Below are 27,908 nucleotides of genomic sequence, written 5' to 3'. Positions count from 1 at the left end.
CTAGCCCGCCCAGCCGGGCGAGCACCCTTCTCGCTCGCTCTCCTGCCCTCCCTCCTTGGCCGGCTTTAGTCCTGGTCCCGGCCGGGCTGCCATTGGCTTAGCGGCCCCATCCGGGCACTTGGCGCATCGCTGTTGCTCAGCCCGAGCGCTCCCAATATGGCGGAGGTGAGCGGGGAAAGCGGGTAGGGGCGCTGGGGTCCGGCGGGCTCCTGGCGGGGCTGCGCGTCGAAGCGGGCCCGGGGGGCTACCTCCGCACCTCTATAACCCCCTTCCGGAGGTCGGAGCCCCGCTGAGGGGGCCTCTGAGGCCGTCTGGGGACCACTCGAGTCGCTCGCCCCGGGGAAGCGCAGCCTGCGCGACTAGGCCGCGGCTGGCTCCGACCGTCTCCACTCGAGCTGTCTGCTGAGCGCCCGGCCGGTCTCCACCCACAGTCCCGAGGCTGGGAGTGGGGCGTCCCCCCTACCCAAGCCAGGTCGGGATGGAGGGAGACTAGCCGGGCTGGGCAGTGGAGGGGAGGCGACGGCGGCAACATTTCTCCGACGGGCGGTCCAGCTCCATTCGTCACTCCTGCTTGGGCAGCCCCTGTCACCTCTCGGGCGGGCCCGGCCGAGATGAGAATCGGGGTGTCAGGGCCCGGCTGTCGCATCAGTGACGGTGGGGATGGAGAGGGAGTGAGAGGGGATCGGGTCGGAGGGCAAAAGGCAACACAGAAGGATGAACAGGATGGTGGAGGGGGGGGGCAGCGAAGAGAGATGAGAGACCGGGCGAGGGATGGAGACACAGTAGGTGCGTCCCTGAAGGGGTGGGTCGGTGGGTGGTGGGGGGCAGAGAGAAAGAGGGATGCTAGAGACAAAAAGAGAACGAAGGAACGATAATGAAAATAAAGGAAAGACAAAAAGACGAGATAGGAAGTTACAGGGAGGCAAAAAAAAAAGAGGGAGGGGAAAGTGCGAGAAAGAGATTGAGTAATTTGAAACGGGATGAGTTCACTTAACATTTTATTTTTTTAATTCCCATCTTCGAGACTTTGGCAAAGCCAATGCTAACTGCTTCCCCCCCATTGCTTGTTCCAGGCTTCCTTTGGGAGTTCGAGCCCAGGTTTGTCCTGTTCAGTTCCTTCTTCTGTGATTCCAGCAGTGGGAAGCTTTTGGGTACGGTTAAGGGCCAGGTTACAGGCGCATCTGTCAAAGATGCTTTGTGTATTTTCTTTAATATGTTGCTGTGCTTCTTTCTTAATCTCTCTCTTTCCTTTTTTTTCTATCTTGTGCCCCATTTTTCATGTTAAATGTTATTGATTCGTTTCTCAGCGGAAGTGTGGCGTGTCCTTGTACAGGTGTTTTCTCCTGTACAGTCCATAGTAATTGGTTGTGAAACCTTTGTGATGTTGAAAACCAAACATTTAGTATTCTTAACATTCAAGAGAATTAACCTTAAAATGTAGCTGCCAAGACTTTAATGATAGTTTGCTGCTTCAGCAATGATCAAACCTCTCTTCTCTCTCTCTCTCTCTCTCTTTTTTTGCAAAAGACTTGCTGCTTTGCTAAACTGAGCATATTTACTCGGAAGTAAGTTCCTCTGAGTTCAGTAGCACTTTTTTCTTGGGAAGGGAATTTAGAATTACACCTCACAACTTTATCGCTTTGGTTTGTCAGAAGTAATTTCTGCTTATTTAAATGTAATATATGTATTTTTATATTGAATTGTACCCTGATGTTCTCTAAGGTCCACAAGATCATTCACAGCAGTAAAAGCAATAAAATACAATCAGTTATGTATAAAATCAAATAAAATGCAATAATCCTAAAGGGTGATATCCAGTGTGTGCAAGCAGACTTCTAACTCAAGTGATAGCACTTTTCCTTCCTCTTCCCTTACTTGTAGTCCCTAGACATCTGCCCTGGATGGTCCTCCACCCTCTCTAGCAGATGGGGAGTATGGGGTATGCAAGGGGCAAGATAAATCCATTCCTTTGATGGATGCTATTCTGTTTGGAAAAGACAGTAGATGAGACCCAGAATGTTTAGCTTACTTCTGACTAATAGTACATCCATAAACATATTTACTTGGAAGTAAAATTCTGTGACGTTATTAGGATTCTCTTCTAACTAATGGCTAAAAATGGGCTGTGAGTTTGAATAGGATTAAAGCCACAGGGTTTGATTCTATGCATGTTTTCTTGGAGGAAAGTTTCATTATGTTGATGTACCTTTCTGTGTTTCTGTTGCTCATAGTATTAATAATTGCTTTTTGCTTTATAGATAAGATGTATTTAACTTTAATGCATAGAAGTAAAAGTGGAGTTACTTGTCTCAATGAAACTAAAATTTAGTGAGTTCATTCTTAGATTGAATTTTTCTTTGAATGAAATCAAAAGTAAAATCATGCAAATCAGGTATTGTACCTTGGAATAAGTTTCATTGAGCTCAGTGGGAGTTACAGCTGAGTAGAAAAGTGTAGGACTCTGCGATTTGTAAATTGCATTTTCCTTATATATACTGCCTATAAATGGAATATATTTTCATCTGTAACTATATAAAGAAATGCAAAGCATCCTGAAGCAGCACACATGAAGCATAGTTTTCAGGATAAGTTTTGCACAACATTTGCTACACTGAAGTTATTCTAAGACACTTACAGTGCAATTCTAACCTGGAGGTCTGCTTAACTGGAGGGGTTTGGATGGGGCCAATATGTTCCTTCACTGGTGGACACAAGCTTCATCAGTAGGGGGTATACATATGCAGCAGAGACACTGGTATGCCTGTGGGCAGTAGACGTCAAAACAAGGCATTCCATAGGCATATTACAATCTCATTAGAAACAGCCTTAGATTCACTAGATCCAAAGTCCCTTCATTCCCTTGCAATGCTCCAGAATTAAGTGCTTGGTTACTTGAAGTAACTTCCATTTCCCTTGGGCTGAGTTCAATGGAGTAGTGAAATTCAAAACAACGAAGATTTGCCACACTGTATGTTGGAAATGCTCCCTCTCCCATCAGCCAGCACAAGCCCAACAGGCTTTGGAAGTGGTAAATCATCCTCCACTTAAGTTCATTTCTCTTAGAAAATCCACTAAGGAAATCTTCATTCATTTAGGATTGCTCTGACCTGCCCAGCTTTAAACCTAGCACACTTAGGATTGCACTTTATAATTTGTAGGGAGTATTACATTATAATAAAAGTTAAATTAACACAACTGAATTATATAATCAGGTGCAATATATGCAGCTATATAACAAATTCTATACCTTAAGCATGTCTTTTTCTAGAATAAGTTTAATTTAAAGAGAAAAATGTGAGTCCAGTATAGCCCCAAATTAATCACTTTAGATTCCATTCATTTCAATGAGAGTGCTGCATGCAAATCTAAACTACTTCTCATTGAAATTAGCTGGATATCATAATGATTACCTTTTGCTGGGTCCTGTTCTAGATTTTTAAAATGAAAATTACCAGTTATAAATATGCAATTGTTCTTAATGTTATAAGCGATTTAACAGTTTTTGTAAATTTGAATTAAATAAAGCATTTTACTATACTCCAGTATTAAAAAAGGGACACATTATTTTAAAAAGGAATTTAGGTAATCTGTGTCATTGTCGTCGTTGTTGTTGTCTTCTTCCTCTTTTTCTTCTTTGGCATTCATTTAAACTGTATCTTTCTCTCCATTTAACAGCTTTAGGTAAATTGTATTTAATTGAAGTATCTTATCTGAATCTAAACTAACCTGACACATTTAATAAGAAATGTACCATTTGAAGTTGCTCCAAGTTTTTATAAATAAGAATGAAGGAGATCTAATGACATTCAGTATTTTGAAGTAATAATCTAAATAAATGGGTATGTGCCATCCAGATATGTTGCACTAAATTTGCATATATCCTGTACTGGGATGCTTAAAAAGGCAGTGTACATAGTCAGGACTAGTTTACACCACTTCCTTGTAGCATTTTTCTTGTTAAAAATGAATTGTGAATACCCAATTCTGACTTGTTTAGGGCACAATCCATTCACTTCATGACATTTTCTGTGGGTTGATATATACTGAGTCCCAGTTTCAAGTTTCTACAACTTCATAGCTAGAACTCTGAACACAACTCCTTTGCAGCTGGCATGTAAAGGCTGGAAATTGGCCTTGATGAGGAGGAAAGGGGGTGTGCTGGAACTTGGGGAGGGGAGGAGGCTGAGGCTGATGGCTTAGCCATAACCAGATAGTGCTGTGGCCTCTTTCACCTCCTTTCACAAGGCCATTTAGATGAAATGCAGCGTTAGAGGCATAGCAGAGATAACTGCTGCACGTCATGTTGCTCTGAACGGAGGTTTATGTGCACCAAGAGCAGAGGTAACTGCCCTTAGATTTTACTAACATCTAAAAGATTTAGATTTTACTTTTTTTCTTATACCAAACTACAGTAGTTTTAAAACATTTTTTTCAAGTGAGTCAGCTTCTAGTCAGTGCACTTTTTTCCTGTTTAGTAGGTGTTTGTATAAAGATGCTACATTTCTGCAAACTTTCATCCAAATTATACTGGAGTTTCCATATATGAACCATTACAATTGCACTGCTTAGTGCTCATTCAGTGGTTCAGGATATCAAAGCTACTAATGGGGAAGGTACTCTAACAGAGATAGCTACAATGTATTGTTAGCTCATTGGTCTAGCTTATACTGAAAACATATTTGTTCTTTGGGCAGATATAGCTATACTTAACATACAGTACTTCAACAAAGGCTGTAATTAAGTGATTCAGTGATGTCAGTCAAACTTCTGCTCCACAGCAGACACTTCTCTGTCTGAAAAGGTCTATTCTGGAATAAGAGGCATGGAGGTCATGCCCTTCTTGGTTTAAGTTGGTGTGCTTTCAGCTTACAAGTAGTAAAATTGGATATTAATGCCTGCTTATTGGAACATTTTCCTTGAACCTAATATTTGTCATTGCTTTTTATCATTGGTATTATTTTGTTTGTTGCTAAAGATACTTGCATTGTCTTTTATAGTTGGCTCTTTATCTTCTGAGGATCATGACTTTGACCCTACAGCTGAAATGTTGGTACATGACTATGATGATGAAAGAACTCTTGAAGAGGAGGAAATGATGGACGAGGGCAAAAATTTCAGTTCTGAGATTGAAGACTTAGAAAAGGTAAAGATTTTTTTCTGTAGACATGTACCTATTGCATATTCTCTACTGAGTGGTTTGTGCAATCTTAATCACCAGAGAAACCTTTCTGTTTTTTCCCCTTTGTTGCCATTTTAAAGGTTTTGAGGGAAATATTTGCATGAGATCCCTTTTAATATAAATTAAATAATTTTTGGAAGCCACTTCAGAGTGGCTATAGGAAGTCCTTTCTATTGTTTTCACAAGAATACAAAATGATAGCAAACCACACCCACATAACTTCCCCATATGTTCATAATTGGAATGTGGTGTGTGCTATAATGTGCTGTGAATGGAACATGTTAAGTGCAGTTTTTTCTGAACTTGTATATACTTGTATATACTGTACTTCCACTCAGCACAGGTTTGCTTTATCATGTGTAACCATCAGCACTGCAGCACCAGCACTATATGTAGAGCTAAGGGCAGTGTATCCATATTGTGTAAATAGCCATTCAGAAGCTATTGCTAAAGCATGTGGCTCTGCCTAATGGTATGATGTCAATTTATCTGTTGAAACAAAAATGACATTATAGGATTAGATGGCAAATGTTGTCTCTGTCCATTTAAATTGTGTCTTTGAAGTCCTCCTCTCTTTGTTTCTTATCTTTGGATAAGAACAGAAGAAGAGCCATGTTGGATCAGACCAAAAGTCTGGCTAGTCTAGCATTCTGCTCATACAGGGTCAACCAGTCTAGATCATTCTTCTCACTTGGTTGTTGAAACCATTTTGTTCCTTGACACGTGTGTTAAGGCACTTTGGGTGAATTCCAGTGACATTGTTCCACTCACAAAGCTGTTTAAATCAGTGGAAGTAGAAATAAGGCAGTGGAACTCTGGAGCAGATTCTCGTGGGATGCTGTGGGGAGATGGAGAGAGGAAGAAAATCAGTTGCATTACATTGAATTATTAGCATTGAATTCTACACATGGCAATGTATTTTGTTTTCCTTAAAAAAAACAGGAAGGAAGCATGCCCTTGGAAGATTTGCTAGCATTCTATGGCTATGAACCTACAATTCCTGTTATAGCAAGTTCCAGTGCAGATAGTTCCCCAAGTGAACTTGCAGATGAACTCCCAGACATGACTTTGGATAAAGTAAGTTTTAAACATTTTTCTCTATTGATTGTAAACTTTTAGATTCTATGACTACTATGATGCTATTCCCTTTAATGCGTAGAGATGGAGAGAACAATTCTTTGGCACCTCTGCAGCATCTGAGGAGCGTAGATAGTGCTCCAGCCTTGAGGTGGGAATTGGAGCTCCATGCCCACTTCTGCCTTGCAGCCATTGAAGATAGAACTGCATCAACTGCTCTCCAAGATTGGGAACATGACCTTGGAGAGGGGGAAATGGATTCATTTTAGTGGCAGTTGGGAAGGGAGGAGAGGCGAAGATATCGGACATCTTGCAATTGCTTCAGCCTGCTTCCCCCATCGACACTCAGGCTAGAAGGACAAAAAGTCTCATCCAGTGGAAACTGTAGGATGGGAGGACAGTGAGGTGAAGATCACCTCTAGCACTCCTTCCACTCTGCATAGGATGCCTTTTAGTCTCCAGGTTCGGGGCATATGGACATACTGATAAGATTGCACCCAAAATTTCATTCTTTTGGAAGCTGGATTCCAAATGCTTATGGCACAAACTCAGTCGCAGTCCTAAGCATGGCCAAGATTTATCTTTAAGTAGAATAACAGTGCAGAATGAAAGGAAAATGAGGCATTTATTATTATTTTTTAAACCTCTCACATGATTAAGAAAGGTAAAATTCCAGTAAAGTAGCCTTCATTAGAACCAAATATGCTTCTTATATCAAATGCCACTTGGTGCATTTTCTTTTGAACACCAGTATCTTTCAACAGAACACATTGTGTCTGACTTGCTGGTGACAGGATATAAAATTTCGTATATACAACATCCAGATGCTTTATGTAATTATTGAAACCTAAAACTACTGGATGCTATAGTGTTTCCCCCTTTGTAAGTATGACTTAAATTGGGGCTCTCATAAAAAATAAATGCAATTCTAATGGGAACATTTGTCCCTCTTCTCCAAGCTTCCGCATAAGCAGCACAGCTGTAAGATGATTTTCAAGATACTCACTGTTTCCAGTGTTGAATGATGCTAATCCTTGGATCTTCTGGTTACAGGAAGAAATAGCCAAAGACCTTTTGTCGGGAGATGATGAAGAAACACAGTCTTCTGCTGATGATTTGACACCATCGGTTACTTCACATGAAACAACGGACTTTTTCCCTCGACCATTAAGATGTAGGGAAATGAATGTTGTCAGTTTTCATGTGCCAAAATTCTAATTAGGAAGATTAAGATTGTGGGCTTGCGTCAGTCGTTATTTAACTTTCTTCAGAGAGAACACATTCTGACTTTGCTTGGTGATCTCAGCTTTTGCAAATGTAGACATGGCACTAACCTTCCTAGAATGACATTTTGGTGTTCCCTGATCCATTTGTATTTTTAATTGATATGGATGACTGCAGAAAAAAAAAGTTTGAATGTAATTGTCAAATTTCCATCATTGCAGTGGTGCAATAGTGCTAATTATACTGCCTACAAAAGGTAACACTACTGGCTGGTAAACTCAGCCAGTAGACTCGCACCAACCTGTATAACTTAATTTGCACCCAATCAAAATTGCTTAAGCATGAATGCTAGGACACATTGGAAACAAGTGGCCCACTTGTTATATTGTTTCATTTCAACTAACCAAAATATATAACATTGTATTGAAAATCCTTCAGTTCATGTTTTCTAAACTTACCAGTTTCTAACTAGAAATTGTACTTAATGATAGCCTGAATAATGTCCACATTAGAGTCAATAATGTGTTTGCTTTTTGCCCCCTTTCTTTCAAAATGGTTTATGTAATGCCTTGCTTGAGATAACATTAACATAAACAATTGTTGCAATTTACTTTTCCCAGCCACTTACGATCCAGGCTAATTTATCTGAATTTTGCTTAGAAGTGGGAACAGGGACCATAAGAAATTCTAAGATGATTCAAGTTTCTGCTAAACACTGGTGTTACTTGTATTGCTTTAAACTGAGGTGTGGTATTACAGTGACTATGCAAACAGGTTACTTTATGTAAAGCATTGTAAAATGTACAAGTTTATACTTGAGAATGCAAGTGAAAGCAAAAGGTGGAAACTGGACAACACGCAGAATCAATTTGAGAGAGTGTAAAAGACCAGGTTCTTAAAAGACATTTATATATAATGGCAGGAGGAGGCAAATGGTTGTCATTCTCATGCAGAATGTAACTAAGAATGAATCAGAGTAATTCTATTACCTGGGTCTCAAAAGGTATTGGAGCTACACACACACACACACACACACACACACACACACACACACAATATATGCTATTGCAGTTGGTGAATAATTCTGAATTAACTCTTGTGCCTTTTCTGTTACACAAGCAAACACTACCTGTGACGGTGATAAAGAATCAGATGGTGAGGATGTAGAAGTAGATACTGGCAATTCATCTGAAGATTTGCGGAAGGTAATATTTGGAATGGTTCAACTTAAACAATTGAAAATTATTTAGGGTATAATCATCTTGACCTTGGAAGTTTATGAGCATCCCCAGCAGAGTTGGGGGAGTGGCAGAGACAATCTCCACCTCCTGCTCTACATTTTATCCGAGGTGCTTTGGCAGGAGAGGGAAGAAGGCTGGAGGATCAGCAGGATCTGTCCTTGGTGCTTCAGCCTCCTTCCCTCCCTGTCCCCTTTCCACACTCTGAAGTTGATAACCAAGCCTGGGAGAGGCAGCTGGCACCCTTTTTTCTGTACCAGTTGGGTGGGTAGTGAGGTCATTGGAACACAGATGGACAGCTGTGAGGTCAGAGCTTTGTTTCCATCCTTGGATCTGAACATGTAGGTATCCTGTGGTGCCAAAGACAATATCTAGGAGATGTAGGAATGCTCTTAAATAATTACATAAATGGTTTGAAGCTAAGTACTACTGGAAAAATGCCTTGTTTTGGAGTTGTATTTATTTATGGCCTTGAGCAGGATTCAAAGTACCATGGGGAGTGTTCTTGCTTGTCTACAGAGGCATTCAGGCATCTTTCCAACAGTAACCTTAGAATTGCACTGTGGTCTGCTAGGGTGGCCTTCAATAAGTTGTGGGGGAGTAAGGTCAGAAGAAGATAGTGTGTGACCATGGCAACAAGGGTGTACTTGGATCTTATGCCAAGAGAGGGACAGCATTTGGATAACAAATGTATCATGAGAGCTATGTATAAATATTTTTAATTATTTGATTTGTACCCAGCCTTTCTACCAGAAATAGTTCTCAGTGCAGCTTACACAATTAAAATGGATTAAAATTATATAAAATAACATATCATTCAAAAAAAGTATAATAATGGATGCTTTTTAAAAAAATCTCTTCAGGAAATAATGATTGGATCACAGTACCAAGCAGAAATACCACCTTATTTAGGCAAAAGCACTGATGATGGAAAGGGTAAGTCATCATCATTATCATTATTACTTCTATTATTACTGATTTAAATATTTAGGTTTTATGTCAAGGTTTTAAAATTACATTTTGAAAAGTGGCATTTGCATCTAAAGCATAGAAAAGAATACCGTGGGGTGCTTTGGCCCTTGCAAGTTTCCTTGTGTCCCACAGATTTTGTTCTGCAAACACTATATCCCAGTGATTTGTTATTTTTATTTTGGTGAACAAAAAGAACCCACCTACTGCTTGTGCTGCAGAGGTTTTGTGCTTCCCAGAGAAAACCCTGAAACAAATGGACATGCTTATTTCTTGATTAGGACAAGTTGGCAGAGCTCCCTTGTGTGAGCTCTTCTGACCAGACCTTTTCCAGGTACAGTAGTTTTTGTTTGTTTCCAATTGCCCATTCGTTTTGCGGGCAGTAAGGGATGGCACTGTGCATGCTGTTTTTGTCCTCTACATCCATGTGAAAGGCAGTTCCCACCTCAGTTCCCAGACTCCATGTGTTGAGCAGGCAGGTTGGAAGGGTCATTCTGCTTGCATTTGGTTGAACACTAGTAGAACTCTCTGATCATGCAGAGTTCAGGTCATGTTTAAGCAAATACAAGTAGAATGCCCCTTCAGGTCTTGCTGGTTATTTAGCTGAGTTGGGGGCAGAGTAGGGGACTGGTGCACACAAGGACTTGGGGACCGGAGCCAGCTTGGCCAGTCCTATCAGTTGAAACCAGCGCATTCGAAACCATCGGTTGAAACCAGGCATTGCATTTTGCCTGAAAGAAAATAAACATTCACTATTGCTGTTGAGTAAAAAGACTGGAGGTTAGGGGGAAATTTTGCATCAGAACTTTTCCAGAAATAAAATGATGAGTATCTGATTTTGCATGTTTATTTGATTTCAGTAAACAAACTTTTTTTAAAAAAAATATTCAGTAGTGATGTTAAGTACTGCTTTAATATCTGGAAGAGTCTTTGCATAGCCCAAAGCATTTGTACTTAAATATTTCATTAAAAAATGTACTTTTTATAACTTGATTGTTATATGCAAACAAATTCAAAGCTTTGCTTAGGAATTATTTTTACTGGGATACTTATAAATATATTGTAATATGACAACTAACAATAACATACCACTTCCTTGTACTACTTACATTTTATGTAAGAAAAATTAAGATAATGAAAATTAGTCTAACATGAAGATCTGTGCACATACATGTACGTGCTTCCTAGCAATAATAGCTCACAAAAAGTTAATTACAAGTTTTTTTATTTATATTTGATTGCTACTGTATTCATTTCACTTGTATAATTTGATATGTATTCATTCCTTTTGTTACTATTAATTTTATGAAACAGAGGTATTCTAAAGTTGGAAATATTTCCTCTCCACACTGTGGAATAATTATGAGATGTGAAAGCAGTTTCTAATGGCTACCTTTGAGACTGCTGTAGAAAGAAATAATGACACCATCTTACAACAGTTTCTCCACTGCTTCTAACTTCTGGAGATGCCTTAAAATTATGCAAGTGATATCCAAAGCTGCTGAGAGAGATGGGAGGCTTAATGATCTAAATTAAGTGGTTGTTAATTGCCTTAAATTTAATTGCCTATTAAAATATCAGAAACACTTGTGGGATTCCAAGAAAGGCAAATGAAACTTCTCTTTTAAACATGGCTTCATTTCCATATCTTCTTTGGCAAGATATGCTAGAAAATGATTTCAAAAGACAGAAGTAGCATTTTAGTCTCTTATTTAGCCATGCTTCTCAGGATAGGAATGTTAATTGTATCTCCTTCCCCCCTCCACCTCCCCAAAAATCTAATGCTGAGTTTCCTGGAAAATTTGCAAGTTTGAAGCATGCTGTTTGCAGTACAATGCAGGTACTTAAATATTTGGCTATGGCAAATACAGGGGTTTATAAGTCTTGGCCAAACCAGCAATATGGTTGCCAGAGTCCTTCTAGCTTTCAGTTGGATGCAACCAAGTGCCTTTGTGCAGCAGCAAAGGCCTTAACGCCACCACAGTACACTTTTCTGGTGAGAAAAATGAGGCAGAGAAGAGAAACAGCATGTTTTTCCAACTCTCATCCCAACTTTCCTTTCAGTGTTTGCGCTGGTGGGGGGCATGGCTACTGTTGGAATGTATAAGTCTCAACTCTGAGAAAAATACCTTTTGCTTGTTATGCTCACCAGAGGGCAGTGCCACACTTGCCATTGGAGGCATCATTGCTGAAGCCTCTGTAAATAGTTCACATCTGGAGGTAAAGTGTCTGTCATGAATTTCAACTGTGCATTTTAGTGTCAAATAAGCATGCTCATTGGAAAATGTGCAGAGGATGACTCAGAACTTGTGTTTCAAGTGTCAGTTTCTTGATAGGTTAATCTTAGAGTATGTGCTAACAAATTATTAAATTTTAGAAACCGAAATTAACTTCTGAAAACTAATATCTTCCAGTATTGCCATCTGCTTCTAGTAGTGTGATATCTTTTAATCCTCAATGCACATTTGCAAATGTAAATACTTTTAAGAAGCCCTTGTATGAGTTTGAGTTTTTTCTTGATCTGGAACTATTGCATTTTTAAACCTTCCAAAGACAAAAACTATCTGGACAGTTGACAAAAGTTAAAACTCTACAATACAGTATAACAAGACTTAGTATATTACCCATGCTTTTTAGGATTTTCTTTCAAGGTGCTTGATTTTGATTCTGTTTTACTTGATCCATCTATGCTAATGCTTCTTACTTCCTTATTTTTGTGGCTAATATACTCATACTGCATATTTTCTATCCTCCTGCCTCTTTGTCATACGAAAATCTGTTCCATAACTTCTGTTTATATTACTTTTCTTTTTCATATAGCATATGAAAATGAAGACCAGCTACTTTGGCAACCTGATGTGATTTCAGAGAATAAAGTTAAAGAATATCTTTTTGAGACATCTTTAAGAACTGGAAATGAAAAAATGATTGGCCGAATCCCCGAGGGAATACATACCCGAGACAATGAACAGGTATTTTTCTTAAATTAGAACATAGATGAGTATCCAATGGGATAACGTACAGTGGAATAAGGGATAAGCTCAATGGGATAAGGTACAGTGTAAACTTAAATGAAAGAGAATATCCTCACAATTGTTTATTGATACACATTTGGTCAAAACTGTAACCTGGACTGTTGTTTTAAGCAACAAAAGTAAGTCAAATGAAGACCAACACGAATTTGTTTTGTTTTTTTCCTTAATAGTAAAAAAGCACCAGGCTGGCAAATTATACACATATAAGATACATGGGGGAACTGCAGCCAGTGTGGGTTTCCTGGCCCTTCCCCTTCCCCACAAGTACTTTGGGATGTATGTCTGCTCTTCACAGTCTTACATGTTTAATGTTCTTTATTCATAATATTCTTAATTGGAAATTTTGGGAGACGCTTTCACAGCTGAAGGTGCAAAACTGTAATTCTGTGTAGCTCTATAATTTACACAATATATAGTGGCTTCACTTCTGTAGGCAGGAGCACAGTTCTGGTTAGGGGACACTATTGTCAGTGGAAGGGGAGGGAGGCAACTATTCCCACATCCTTCTTGACCACATAACTCTGCACTAGATGTCTGGGAGATCTTACAGAACAGTGTCAGAGCCAGGAAGGGTGAGAATTTGCAGAATTAGTTATCTTCTCTCCCTTCCCCCAGTAGCATTCCTGTGCTTGATGATAAAACAGGACTGAAATGGACAGTAGGCAGGTTCCAACAGCGTATCTTCTGATATTGCCTTGGTCTGCATAAAGGTTCCTTTTATATTTCTTTAAATAAGTGGAAAAATATGTGGTAATAAGGTCAACACACGGGATTCACATGTGCATATAATCATTTTACTGTGCTTTTCTTCTGACTAGTTTAACAAGAAGTATTGCAATCTCTCCTAGGCACTCTATGAACTTTTCAAATGTAACCACAATGTGAAAGAAGCAGTTGAAAAGTACTGCTCAAATGGAAAGGCATCTCAAGGTAAGAAATCTCTGGTAAGAGATTAAGCCGGCAATCCTGTACACACATGGGAGTAAATACCCTTGAACTTAATTGTACTTTCTTTTGAAGATACTTGCATTGCATTGCAATGTACGAGTTATGATTTAAATCTGACAGAAATGAGTTGAGGTGACAAGTTACGTATCCCAGTTCCTCAGTTCTTATAATAGCAGAACAGATTGCTTAGCTGCTATCAGAAAGATGCAAGTATTACAGTTGGCTAGTTCCATATAATTATGGAAGTAGATACTAATTTTTTGTGTGAGATTACAGATTCATTCTGCAACTTCTGTTCACTCATAAGTGTTAGGTAACATTTTCAAGAAGGAACACAGTCAGCAGCCTTTCCTGATATACTATTGCAGTCCTACAACACTTCAGACAGCAAAAAGAGGTGCTGCAAATGAGGCTATTTAATAGTAAAAACTCCTGTGTGTGCGCATCCCCCGAACTAAACTGAAAGAGCTTTAGTTGCAAAATATAATTGGTTACTTTTTTGTTCTAGAAATGTCATAACTAGAAAAAGATGTCTGTCAAATTTGTCCATGTTAAAGAGGATATTGTTGCAGTTTTTAAATTAAAAGATGCATTCTGTTTGATAACTTTATATTGTTATTTATTTTATAATGTTATTTTTATATTGTCAGTTTAGTAATTTTCTTCATGTTGTGAGCCGCCCCAAGGCTTCGGCGAATGGGGCGGCATATAAATGTCTTAATAAACAAACAAACAAATTTTAGAGAACTTTTATTGTTGGGCAGAAAAGACATGGAATAGTAATAATAAAAATTGAGATTATTGTGACTTGCCTTGGGCTTGACCTAAAACTCTAAATAAGAGCAATGGAGCTATTTGTCATGTATTGTCCTGAATAAGTGTTATAAATCAAATTAGATGGGCACAAAATAAGAATGACTGTGTTGAGAATACTATAATTGTACCAAATTGAATTATACATAATTATATTCAACATATTACATAATTGAATGCTGAGCTCTTCTGAATATGCTTGTTGCCCAAATGCAATCACTTAGATAAGATTGAGAGGGGGAGGAGGAAGAGGAGATTATGTAAGCCACCTTGAGTTCCCTGAAGGAAAAAGGTGAAATGTAAGTATAAAAAATTAAAAATGTCTGCCTGAATGGATTCATCACAGGATGTGAAGCTTTCTTCTCTGCCTATTAGATTCATGCTCGGCTGACGGAAACCCATTTCTATATGTGGATTGTAATTCTTGGGTTGGGAGTATTTTCTTTGCTGTCTAATAGGTAGGATGGCTACATATTTGCCAGAATATCAAATCTTAATTGCTTCTGTTTCTCTCAAGAAATGACTGCCTGGACAGAAGAAGAATGTAGAAACTTTGAACATGCACTTCTGATTTATGGGAAAGATTTTCATCTCATACAAAAAAATAAGGTAAGTTGGCAAAATGGAAAATGAATCAAAACAAATGCAGACAAATTCATATGAAATTTGAGAAGAAACCAATTAAATGGGATAAAGTCAGATATGAGTAGAGTAATATGAACAGCATATTGTTCCTGACTGGCTGTTTGCATGTTAAATTTACAACAAATGTAACATTGCTCATTTAGTAAATGACTCAGCCTGTTTATGTCTGAAATAGCCTGCAAAGGAATGTCATTACTTTGGATGTTTATCCCTTTCTTTTTTCTTTTCTTTTTTTGAAACTGGCTGCTCTGCTCATTTAGTTTTCTGCTGTTTCACTACCACACAAGTGCTAATTACTGTTTGAGGCTAAACAAGTAAAACATCCAGTTTAGTCAAATCTTTCCTGAGCTACAGGGAGTTACATCTCCTACATCTCGTGAGTGCTGCTTCTCTTCTAAAATGAGGCAGTAAATACTTGCTGATTCTTAAATTCACATAAGAAAGGGGGCTTGGGCTGATGAATGTTTATGTGAAAATGAAGATGATACCTTCTTGCCTTCAGTTTCAGAGGAATTACATCAGTAGTGCATGCATTCATCTGAGTACCATTCTTGCTTTCCAGAGAGCATATGAAAGTGGGAGAGGGCAGGTTGCACGAAGCAACAAGACAGTGGCTCCTCGTCCTAACGCAATCTGTTTGTGGGGTGCCTGCTCAATGCAAAGGAGACTTCTCTCTCAAGCTCACAGCATAGGAGGACTTGCAGGCCAGGCAGAAGGGTACCGTAATCCATCCAGCCAGGGTTCCAGATGCTTGCAATTGGTTTGCTAGCAGAAGCATTGATCAGTTTAGTTATTCTTTCAATTTTAAATAAGACACCTCTGTGGCAACCTTCTTCGAAGCAGTCATGGTAATACAGGATGTGAATGTTTTGGTTTCCTTGATTTATAGAAGAGCACTTGTGCAGCAGAGCAGAAGCAGTGGATGAGTCATACTTCCAGTTGGGTGGGAGTTGTCTCTTGGTCTTGTAGAACTGAGCCTACCCATATATTCTCTTCTAAATCAAAATGAGACAAAATTTGGCATCTTCATCCTTCCAGTTTTTCTCAGTGCCTGAGGAGAATACCAAGAACGTTGTTGCCTATGTGATCCTGAGGGCCTCACATTGTGTTGCACAAGTTGTGAGAGTCAGGATCTTCTTTGTCAGCTTGTTGATCTTCTCTTTGATATCATCCTAGGTACATTTTAGCCATGGGAATATATTTTGTCTGCAGAACATGGTCAACTAGGATGGACCTTTTCAGGAGTGTGTGTGAAAGCTAAAATTGTCTAAAAGCTGCAGTAGATACTTAGATACTTAGAAACACATATTGGCCAGGAGTGTGTAGCTCTTGCCTAATTAGGAAAGGGGACTTGGATAGTTCTCTCCTGTATGTGCACATGTATCTGTAGAGTCAATGCTCGTGTATCTGTTTGTCACCCCTCAAACAGTAAAAATATAGTCCAGGAAGGAGAAAGAACCATGCATCCAGTTCTCCTAGTATAATCCTGTATAAATATACCAATATGATGGCTGTTTACACAGTTCTTTCCCTTCTTATATGGTTGCCTGCAAGTAACTTGCCGCAGGCAACCTGGTGAATGACACAATTGCAAGCCTGCATTCAGTCAAAGTACTTAAGAAGGAAAATTTAAAGTAGACCTATCTGTAGCCAATGTATTATATTGCTTTAATTCTTTTAATTACCTCTTCTGAAAAACGTAGATCCCAGTGATATGGACTAGGCTGTGGTCTTTGCTAAAGCCTTCTCTCTGGGAAGGCTGTTGGTAGTTGCCTCTTCAAAGCTTGTCTATTGCAGCATATTTATCCCGCCCTCTAGCCAAAAAGTCTCCCAAGATTTATTTATTTATTTAGGGGACTTCTATGCCGCCCCATTCACCGAAGCCTCGGGGTGGCTCACAAACCATAAATAAATAGAATTCAATAAAACAATATAAATTAACAATATAAATTAAGTCACCCTGGCCAAAGAATAAAATGAATAAATAATATTAACAATTAAAATAACATTTGAATAAAAATAACATTTGAATAATCTTTATTTACAAAGATAAGTTAAAATACTCTCATGCAAAAATATTTAGATTTATTCTTCTATTGTATTAGTGAAACCGTTGTGCAAAAATAATAGCAAACATTTACCTTAGTGCATTAATGGAAGGGTCATGGGATCATGCATGTTGCTCCTGCCCGCTTCATTCCTATTCTTCCTGCATTAAGTGAACGTCCAAAAGTCGCTTACAGTCCTCACCAGATTTGGAATCCCTGTGTAACTATGGTGTGGACTAGAGCCACAGTTCAGATATTCCTGCACAACGCAGGAAGGTTGGGAGTGCAGCATGAGGTGGGGCCAGCACAAGCAATATCACAAGCCCTCAACAGAGAAAATTAATGTATGTTTGGATTAGGACTATTTCATATCTGATTATCTGGAGGTGGTGTCTCCTTCTTACAGCTATTAAAATGCCCTTCTTGTGAAAAAATAAAAGGGTATGCTTTTATAAAGGTCCAAAAACCTAACAGCAACAAATTGCAAACAAAGCCTGCATGTCAAGTAATAAACCCCCTTCTCTTCCATTTCTGTCCTGAAAATTGAGATGGGCTTTCGCATCTTTGATCTGGAATTCATTTATACTAAAAATACTGCTTTTAATACTTTGAAATTAGTATTTTTTCAGTGACTGCTTATCAGAGACCAATATAAAGGCTTGAGTGTGTTAATTATGTTTTTTCTAGGTGAGAACCAGAACAGTTGCTGAATGTGTAGCATTTTACTACATGTGGAAGAAATCAGAACGATACGACTATTTTGCACAGCAAACAAGATTTGGAAAAAAGAGGTACAACCACCATCCTGGAGTCACGTAAGTTCAATGACCTTAAAGCGTTTTTTTTTTTTTTTTAGTTTTGCCCTCCCCTTCTCCAGAATTTCCCAATGTTGTCCTTGTTATAATAGAGCATGGGTGATACTCTGAAGATACACCTTGCAACTAGTCCCTATTAAATAATCTTAATATGATTATACCCTACAGGGACTATATGGATCGGTTGGTAGATGAAGCAGAAGCTCTTGGTGGAGCTGTGCATTCTTCAGCCATAACATCAAACAGCAGATCAGAGCCTATCCCTGAACAGCAGCTAAGCATCCTGAACTCTATCACTGCCAATGATTTGACAGGTAATTGAAGGAAAAGATGTCATGGAACAGTTTAATGCTACTGAATGTTAAGTTACGGTGATCTTTTGGATAAAATATTTTTCTTTCTTTCAGCACTGACCAACACTGTAGCCACAGTCTGCCACTCTACAGATGTGAACTGTTTAGATGATGCCTTCCCACCTCTGGATAGTTTGCCCCGAACAGCAGTTAATCATGTGCCTGTCGTAACAGAAGATTTGCTTAACTTGCCTAGTAATGGTGAAAGTGATTGTTTTAATTTATTTGAGACTGGATTTTATCACTCCGAGTTAAACCCAATGAACATGTGCAGCGAGGAGTCTGAAAGGCCTGCCAAGAGACTAAAAATGGGAATTGCAGTCCCAGAAACCTTCATGAATGATGTTTCTGTAAACAACTTGGGTGTTGATTTTGAGAATCACACGCATCACATTACCAGTGCCAAAATGGCAGTCTCAGTGGCTGACTTCAGCAGTCTCTCTGCAAATGAGACAAATGGCTTTATCAATGCTCATGCATTGCACCAGCATACTGCCCTCCAGTCAGAATGAATTTAGCAGCCAACTGAAGAGGCAGTGAGCGCTGTTGGCAGTTCAAGGTAAACTTGATGAGAATGATCAAGTTTGCTTAGTCTTTCACTGGAAGTTTGAACTATATGACATCAGTGATGTCTTTATGTACAGAACTATATCTTGATTTATCAAGAGTAATTTCACTTTTTTCCAATCCATAAATATGGAGACTTCATACAATGTTTAGCAGAGTTTGAGGACTAAGAGAACTCTGTGGTGCAGCTTTAAGCTCTGCTTCCTCTTTTTAAACCTGTAGACAGAGACTGCTGTCTCAAAACCAGCACAGAAGTTCTGAACTGATTGCAGTGGCGTTTAGTCTAAGTTGCTTCTGCCCTAATGGATGCAGTGGAATAGCAATTGTTTACAGGTACCAGTCCTGATCCCTGCTCAATGTAGCATTTAAAAAAATAAAAGAAAAGAAAAAGCAGGGAAAGGTTTCTTTAATTTAAACTGCACAACACACGAAGATATTTTTAAACGGAACCTTCTCTCATCTGATACTAAACCAGAGCACTTCAGTTTACAATACAACAATTTCATCTTGGTGGATACTAGCACAAGGGACTGTAGGAGCAAAGTCTGAAGACACATTTGGATGCTCTTACCAAATTATAGGCCATGGCTACCTTACACAAAGATGTCTATACTGCCCAAAGGTTTTTGTGTACTTAAAACCTGTTGGCTGAAATGATGTGGTGTATTTGCGGGGGGTGGGGGTGGGGGGTTGTCCACACTCCCCAGGAGTGTAATGTGAAAAACAACATCAAATGTTATGTTACTTTTCCTGAGGCCACTGGGGGATAATGGTACAGTCTGCACAGCTTAGGATTTGCCACTAATGATTTACATCTTAGGACTTGCCTTAAGTTCAGAGCACTGCAGTTCAAAATGTTAAACTTATGAGGGACTCTAGATTCACAGATGGTGATGATGCAGTAGAACATTGTTGATGCTGTAATTGCATTCCAGCATGGATATGTTTTTCTTCTGGATTGATACAGGCTCAAGTGCATTTTATAGTTTGGAGAGAAACCTCTGAGAAGGCTGTTCTTTTTCTTTCTTTTTCTTTTTCCTTTCAGATAACTTCATAGATGCAGATTTGTGAAAAGTCATTAGAGTTTTGGCTATCAGTTGTGTTATTACTCAGAAGGTATTGGTTATGTCTCCTGAATGACACCAAGTTCTACAAAAATGCTGAACTTTACTACAACACAGTTGAAATACAGTCAACCATGTCTAGTTTTGCACTGGAAATTATACACATTTAATTTCTTTTAAATATCTTGCTATTTCTTTTTCAAGGGCAAATTTGTCAGTGTTGGTAGTGGTGATTGCACTGCTTAAGTAGAAAGCAGACTCCTTACTTAATGCTTCAAAGGGAGGGTATTTATTCTACATACTGTGAACTGCATTGACATCCTCAGTTTGAGATGCAGCATAGTGCTATGTTTTTTTCATGGCACTGTAACAAAGATGGCTTTGTAGAATTCTACACCATAGCACATTTAACAATTTTAGCAACTTCATTTAGCAGAGTGGGCAAAGGTGGTTGGTGATCTGCTCTAAAGCATACTTCAAAAATCCATCTAGTCATTCTAATAAGTACACAGTGAGTAATGGGTAGCCTTGGCCCTGTGTCGCATTCTGACACTTTTAGCCGAATTGTCAGCTTCTTGTTGCTGTGGTTTGTGCTGAATTCTGTATCTTGTTTCTTTCTGTTTCTGGATCCACACAGCTTATGTAATTTTGTAAAATACTGGTCCCGTTCTTTCTGTTATACACGTTTATGGGTTTACAGTGGCTGGTCTGTATAAAAATCATTACACAAAAATGTCTGAATGCTTATACCAGTTGCACTTAAATGAACACACCCATTCTCATTAGCTGATGCAGTACTATGTTCAGTTTATCTATGCATTGCTGGGGTCTTAATGAAGACCGAGACAGTCTAGTTTCTCGTCTAAAGTTTTGATTGTCAGCAAGTTGAATGGACACTTTAGTTATTTAATAAAGACTTTTGACCAAAATTCTGAAAATGGTATGAGAGAACAATGAATTCTGGCTAGTTTTAATAGATTTTTAATTGCTGATCTAATTTAGCCTGTTGGCTAGCTAGCTGGTAATGTTTACTTTTAATTCCTTGTTAAAATGAGGCAATAATTTGCAAGATTATGTAAATATGTACATTCTGCATATCTTTTTAGATATCTATTTCAATATTTTCTGACTACTTCTGTGTATAGTAACATTTTGTGCATGCTTGATGTGTCATTCATAAATTTGTACCACTATGACTTTATTCATGTAAAATAGCTATTTATTGAATTTTCTTTTAAAAGCTGGACTTAACCTGTTTTTCTCTATTTTAAACATTTTTAATGAAGAAATTGTTACTGTTTATTAAAAGAATTGCGTTTGAGGAGCAGTTTGAAGATGGCAGAACTGTAACCATATGGTGAAATCTACATTGCCTTGATTCTTAGTGGGTAAAGCACAATTCTTCTAACAAACTGTGATGACTTCTTTTTTCATTGCTAAATATATTCTCCCCTACTTTCATAAACAAACAAACCAAAAATCCATCATGGGCAACTGCAGTTTGGTAGATGTATCACTTAACCACAGGGACTCTGAAAAGGATAGCTGATTCTCTTAGCAATGTAACTGGTGCTGTGATTAGAGCAATACTACTTTTGTTAGCCATTTCATAATCTCATTGATAGCTTTTCAAAATTTTATTTTTCTGGGTCTTAAGGTCAAACTGCTGACTTCACTTGAAGGCTGTACAATGCTGTCTGAAGTATACAAAATTGTGTACAATGCAGTTGATTTGTATAGTTTTCATTTGAAAACATGGTCACAACCATATATTTAATTTCTGATCCAGTAGTGTATTAGTGATACTATTTAGTTTAACCAAGGTCTTTAGTGAATATTTCACATTTGAATGTAAACTAGTAGATAACTGACCATTAGAAGACTTTGTTTGCCCAGTGTTATATGCATACTGTCTATAAATGGAAAACTAAATTTATACAGTATCATGGTTATGAGTGATCCATTAGAATGGGAAAACTTTCTAGTTATTGTTCAAGAACAGCTGAGGACGGTGGTCCTTCCTGAAGCAACCAGTAATTCCAGTCATTCTTAGATTCAGGTTGGTATTCCCTGCGCATAATGGCATAAATTAGTGACAATCGCAACCAGTTTTAGTATCTGATGCCCAAGAGGAAGTTGCTATTGTTGCATTGGTTTTAATATTTGTACATAAACACTGATTTTTTTGAACATTATTTTGTATTTGTTGTACTTTAATACCTGGTGTACAGTTCCAGAAATAAATGTCTGGAAACCTTTTTTCCTCCTGTGAAAGTTTTCATGCCTCTGCAACATTTATTTGTCACTCCAGCATTGTTAGACATACATGGGTTCCTTGGTTTTCCTTTTAAGTTTTCAAAAGTTCAGTCTCTGATAAGAAATGGAAACAGAATAGTAAATAGATCTGTATTATCACCATTGCAAGTGTGTCATCTGGAATGAAGGAAGGAAAGAATACACCTTCAGACAGGAGAACTGCTTTGTTCTTCCAGACTACCTAATCTTGTAAAGTGAACCCCAGGAGGTTCTCCAAAATTGAATTTGGCTCTTGGACTATGAAAGGGTTCCTACCTCTCATAGGCTACAGTCCACTTATTATTTATTGGACTGTTTAGTGAATGGCAATGCTAAATAAACACAGAAATCACATTCTAGATTTATGCCATATAGTGGAATTCAGCCACTGCCAGCAATCCTTAACTGCTGCAGCCACTCTACATAAGCTGTTCCTTCCCAACCTGTGTCCATGGTATTAAGACTGAATAGAAGTCTCTCTGTCTACTGAACTTGCCAACGCATTTACATTTCTATAAATGTTGATCCAGAACTAAGTCTCTCTGAGTTCAGTACCTGGGATAATTTAAAACTGACTCTCAGGTGTGTAGGTACAGGGTTTGCAGCCTAAGAGAAAAATCAGAAAATATGGAGATCTATGTTCGTGAACAAATATTAATGTAAACCAATAATTAACTGTTGCTTGATATTGGATTGTATCATAGTTTTTTACTATTCTGAATACGGATTTACTAGGTCACTGCAATTTTTATACTATTCTGAAGATGATGCATAGTTGTGTAATGAAGGCTCTATTTAATACTACAATGCTGGAAGAGTTTTGCTATCAGTCAAAGGCCCAGAACACAAAATATCTTACTGGATGGTCACACAGGTCAGTTGTTCTGGGAGTCTCTGCACTTGGAAATAATCTGCCAAAGTTAAGTGCCTCCAGAATGAATCAAGATAACAGGTCTTCTATAGGTATATGACAGAGGAGGGCACTGAATGGAAATTAAGACCATGTAGAATTGAAATGAGGCTTGTATGGTCAAGGCTGCAAGACATGCAACTTCCCCCATACAAGTCATACCCACAAGTAGAAAATAGAAGCTGATACATATTGATAATGGTGAAATGTGGCCTTGCTCAGTTTTCAAAAGTCTACTTGGAGTTTCTAGAGAAGCACAGGTAACTATTATTTCAATTAAAGCACTGCAGCATACTTAAAGGTCAAATAGCATTGTCAAACAGTCATTTAATCAACTTCCTTTTAGACAGTAATTGATCAAATGAAAATTTATTTGCATAGTTTTCACTCCTGCTTACAGTAAAATCTCGAAATATCCTCAAACCTCCCAAAAATGTGTTTGGAACTTGCAGTTCTACTACTTAGTTAATCAAGACTTACTACATTTGGATGCATCTGCTCTTATTTTAAATGTGATGCTTCTGACATGAATAAAGAAAGGAAGGCTAAGACTTGGTGGTTCTATGTAGTGGTTAAAGCTCGGAGTTAAATCTTTAACAAAACATTTTTTCACCTTTTGCTACTTAATTGTTCCAAGAAGCATAGCCATTCCTTCTGAGAAGACCACCAAAGGGATAAGTGAACCCAATATGGTAGTAAAACCATTATGCAGGTGCCCATAAAAATGGATTTTCTCTGCCCTCAATGGCCTTTTCCATGTTCAGTATGAACAAGGATGCAAAAAAACATATTTCCAGTATTATTTGTATCCTGCCTTTCTATAAAAATGACAGCTTACAAATCACCAATAAAACTTACTAAAACAGATAAACAAATACATTAAAATGCACTAAAATGCAATTTAAAACAAAAAATAAAGTTTTTAAAAAACAGCATTCAACTCAACAGACCAGCTAGCAATTCAAAATCATGCTTGAATAAAATGACATTTGAATGAGAGCAAGTCCAGTTTTCCTTAGCAAGGGAGTTCATGACCAGGAAGCAGGTACCAAAAGTGCCCTCTTTTCTGTTGCCAGGAAGCACACCTCTTAAGATTGCAGTCTCAGAAAGCTCTCTCCTGAAAAGCTTAAAAACTGAGCCGCCTTGTATGGGAGATGTCAGTCTTTCAGGCAGCCTTGTCCTAAGTCATCCAGTTTATATGTTATAACCAGTACTTGAATACTGCCTGAAAGCAGTGTGGTAGCCAGTGAACCTGCTACAACATGGAAATCACATATACACAGTAATCTGATCCACTCAGCTATCTGGCTGCAGCATTCTGGACCAGCTGAAATTTTAGAACAGTTTTTAAAGGAAACTACACATGGAAAGCCTTTGCAGCAGTCCAGACAGAATGTAACTAAGGCACATGTGGTCATGACCAGATCAGATGTCTCTGGTAAGGGGTACAGTTGGCACAATAGCCTTAGCTGTCAATGGTATTGAAAACAGTCAAGATGTCTAATGAAAGACACACACAAGCACTCAGCTTCTAATGCAGATTTTTCAGCAAGGCATCCAAAGCAGTCCCTGTCCCTCAACCAGCCTGATACCATATTGATGTGGCTCTAGATAATGTGCCCTCTGGGAATCAGAGTGTATACGTTGGTGCACAGAGACATGAAGAGGCTGTTTGCACATTGCAGCAGCTCAATAGGGCTTAATTTAGCTGTCAGGGCTGTTTTATGATGCTTGAGCAGAGGCAGCTTGCCATGGGTTGTTACGCCATATGAACCCAGGCAACAGGTTGTTCAAGGGTTCAGATTTACAGACCTGCTTCAACTAATCCTGAATCAAGTTATGAGTTATTTTAGGGTGGTCTAACCCTGGAACAACTCCAGCTACCAGAGTTCCCATGACACAAATCATGGGCAGCATACAAAAATACCATCCACACATGCCTAGCAAAATCCAACAGCTCCCGCAGGCAGAAGTTCACCCCCCCCCCCAAAAAAAACACCTGGGGATCATGTTGTGAAGGCAGTGAAGAAGTCACCACCCCCCTTTTTTGCAAGCAAAGATCAATTGCAAGTTTGGATACATCTGGCTGCTTACATTTTGACAACTGTCAAATGTAGCTAGAAAGGGGCAGGGAGGCTTACCTGCTGCCTCTGAGGGGCAATGCAAGAGTGCATACCTGCTGGACTTTGCCAGCAGTCTCCCCTGTACAATGCCCACCATAGGCTCCCCATCCCTGCACCTGTCAATACATGCAGTTATGCACATACAGGTAAAAGATGGGGGAAAAGGTTTTCAAATGACTGGGCTCACCAACAACCCATCTTAAGCCTAATCATTTGTTTAGTTCACTGCAGGTTGTTTGCAGCAACCAATCCACCATGGCTTGGCCATACTGTTGGGGTGGGTTAACATGACATGTGCCTGTGCCCATTGTACTCAGGGCAGGAGGTAGGCTCATATGTTCATTTATTCTTTCCTAGCTTCCCACTGATTTCAGTAGAAGGGAGATAACAATGCTCGCTTTGAAGTCCATGATGGGAAGCAGGGAATAGGGTGGTCAGAGGTACAAGGGGTGTGTGTATTTGGATCTTGTGGATTCCAGGCCATCCATTACACCCTTAGCTTCAGTCTATAACATTTGTAGAGACCAATGGGGAATCAGCTACTTTGCACTGAGGTACAAGCATTTTTTGGGTGGGGAGGGGAAGTAGGCAAGTCTCTGATGGTGGAACAATAATTAAGCCCCTTCCTTTGCCTCCCTAGTAGGCCTTTGCTTGACTTCTCAACAGTTGCCTAAGTAGTTAAAAGAACCAGTGATCAGAAAAAACTGTAACTTACAGTATATCACAGAACTGAGTACACCCCTCACATTTTGTAAATATTTTATTATATCTTTTCATGTGACAATGCTGAAGAAATGACACTTTGCTACAATGTAAAGTAGTGAGTATACAGCTTGTATAACTGTAAATTTGCTGTCCCCTCAAAATAACTCAACACACAGCCATTAATGTCTAAACCGCTGGCAACAAAAGTGAGTACACCCCTAAGTGAAACTGTCCAAATTGGGCATTATTAGCCATTTACCCTCCCCGATGTCATGTGACTCGTTAGTGTTACAAGGTCTCAGGTATGAATGGGGAGCAGGTGTGTTAAATTTGGTGTTATCGCTCTCTCTCACACTGGTCACTGGAAGTTCAACATGGCACCTCATGGCAAAGAACTCTCTGAGGATCTGAAAAAAAGAATTGTTGCTCTACATAAAGATGGCCTAGGCTATAAGAAGATTGCCAAGACCCTGAAACTGAGCTGCAGCACAGTGGCCAAGACCATACAGCGGTTTAACAGGACAGGTTCCACTCAGAACAGGCCTTGCCATGGTCAACCAAAGAAGTTGAGTGCATGTGCTCAGTGTCATATCCAGAGGTTGGCTTTGGGAAATAGACGTATGAGTGCTGCCAGCATTGCTGCAGAGGTTGAAGGGGTGGTGGGTCAGCCTGTCAGTGCTCAGACCATACGCCACACACTGCATCAAATTGGTCTGCAGGGCTGTTGTCCCAGAAGGAAGCCTCTTCTAAAGATGATGCACAAGAAAGCTCGCAAACAGTTTGCTGAAGACAAGCAGACTAAGGACATGGATTACTGGAACCATGTCCTGTGGTCTGATGAGACCAAGATAAACTTATTTGATTCAGATGGTGTCAAGCGTGTGTGGCGACAACCAGGTGAGGAGTACAAAGACAAGTGTGTCTTGCCTACAGTCAAGCATGGTGGTGGGAGTGTCATGGTCTGGGGCTGCATGAGTGCTGCTGGCACTGGGGAGCTACAGTTCATTGAGGGAACCTTGAATGACAACATGTACTGTGACATACAGAAGCAGAGCATGATCCCCTCCTTCAGAGACGGGGCCGCAGGGCAGTATTCCAACATGATAACGACCCCAAACACACCTCCAAGACGACCACTGCCTTGCTAAAGAAGCTGAGGGTAAAGGTGATGGACTGGCCAAGCATGTCTCCAGACCTAAACCCTATTGAGCATCTGTGGGGCATCCTGAAACGGAAGGTGGAGGAGCGCAAGGTCTCTAACATCCACCAGCTCCGTGATGTCATCATGGAAGAGCGGAAGAGGACTCCAGTGGCAACCTGTGAATCTCTGGTGAACGCCATGCCCAAGAGGGTTAAGGCAGTGCTGGAAAATAATGGTGGCCACACAAAATATTGACACTTTGGGCCCAATTTGGACAGTTTCACTTAGGGGTGTACTTACTTTTGTAGCCAGCGGTTTAGACATTAATGGCTGTGTGTTGAGTTATTTTGAGGGGACAGCAAATTTACAGTTATACAAGCTGTATACTCACTACTTTACATTGTAGCAAAGTGTCATTTCTTCAGCATTGTCACATGAAAAGATATAATAAAATATTTACAAAATGTGAGGGGTGTACTCACTTCTGTGATATACTGTATGTGCTGTTAGAGACAAACCACTTAAATTTAAAAGGGTCTTACAAGTTTAATATGACTTCAATATGAGGCCAAAATGAAAGCATTTAATCAAGGGACTGGGGCAACTCCAATATGAGTTATGGCATTTGGGCCTGTTTAGCTTAGAAGAAATGAAAGTAAGGAAAGACACGATAGAGATGTACAAAGTTATGCTTGGTGTGGAGAAAGTAGAGCGGAAAACATATCTTCCCTCTCTAATAATACCAAACAAAGGGCCATT

The 27,908-nt window shown here is 39.2% G+C and overlaps 2 protein-coding genes across 8 annotated transcripts in view; one reads left to right on the top strand and one right to left on the bottom strand.

The window, feature by feature from the left end:
* Positions 1-146: 146 nt before the first annotated feature.
* On the top strand, positions 147-22,235 carry MIER3 (MIER family member 3). Of its 2 annotated transcripts, XM_044446073.1 has the most exons (13): positions 147-165; positions 1,074-1,098; positions 4,998-5,143; positions 6,122-6,256; positions 7,310-7,430; positions 8,600-8,685; positions 9,582-9,654; positions 12,508-12,659; positions 13,571-13,652; positions 15,001-15,092; positions 17,864-17,991; positions 18,160-18,305; positions 18,399-22,235. In XM_044446073.1, exons 1-13 carry the CDS (start codon positions 157-159, stop codon positions 18,854-18,856), a joined length of 1,653 nt encoding a protein of 550 aa, XP_044302008.1. In that variant the 5' UTR covers positions 147-156; the 3' UTR covers positions 18,857-22,235. The 2 variants fall into 2 exon arrangements, with proteins under 2 accessions (XP_044302008.1, XP_044302009.1); XM_044446074.1 differs by lacking the exon at positions 147-165 and having other exon boundaries at positions 1,080-1,151.
* Positions 6,915-27,908, bottom strand: part of SETD9 (SET domain containing 9) — a 36,673-nt gene continuing 15,679 nt past the window's right edge. For 5 of the 6 annotated variants that reach the window (XR_006416266.1, XR_006416267.1, XR_006416268.1 and 2 more), the window contains one exon: positions 22,241-22,345. Coding sequence is in view for 1 of the 6 variants with exons in the window: in XM_044446075.1 (XP_044302010.1) it covers positions 7,510-7,651 (142 nt within the window). In the remaining 5 variants the exon portion in view is untranslated. Of the gene's footprint in view, positions 7,652-22,240; positions 22,346-27,908 lie in introns of those variants that run through there. The other variant, XM_044446075.1, reaches the window with a different exon arrangement.

This window comes from Varanus komodoensis, unplaced genomic scaffold, assembly GCF_004798865.1.
Source record: "Varanus komodoensis strain SLA01 unplaced genomic scaffold, ASM479886v1 scaffold5, whole genome shotgun sequence".
Lineage (NCBI taxonomy): Eukaryota > Metazoa > Chordata > Lepidosauria > Squamata > Varanidae > Varanus > Varanus komodoensis.
This window is presented reverse-complemented; position numbering and strand designations above follow the sequence as displayed.

Coding starts and splice junctions, on each gene's coding strand:
- MIER3 (XM_044446073.1), top strand. Junction 9,655..12,507: donor AAGCACTGATGATGGAAAGG/GTAAGTCATCAT, acceptor TTTTTCATATAG/CATATGAAAATGAAGACCAG. Junction 13,653..15,000: donor AAATGGAAAGGCATCTCAAG/GTAAGAAATCTC, acceptor GTTTCTCTCAAG/AAATGACTGCCTGGACAGAA.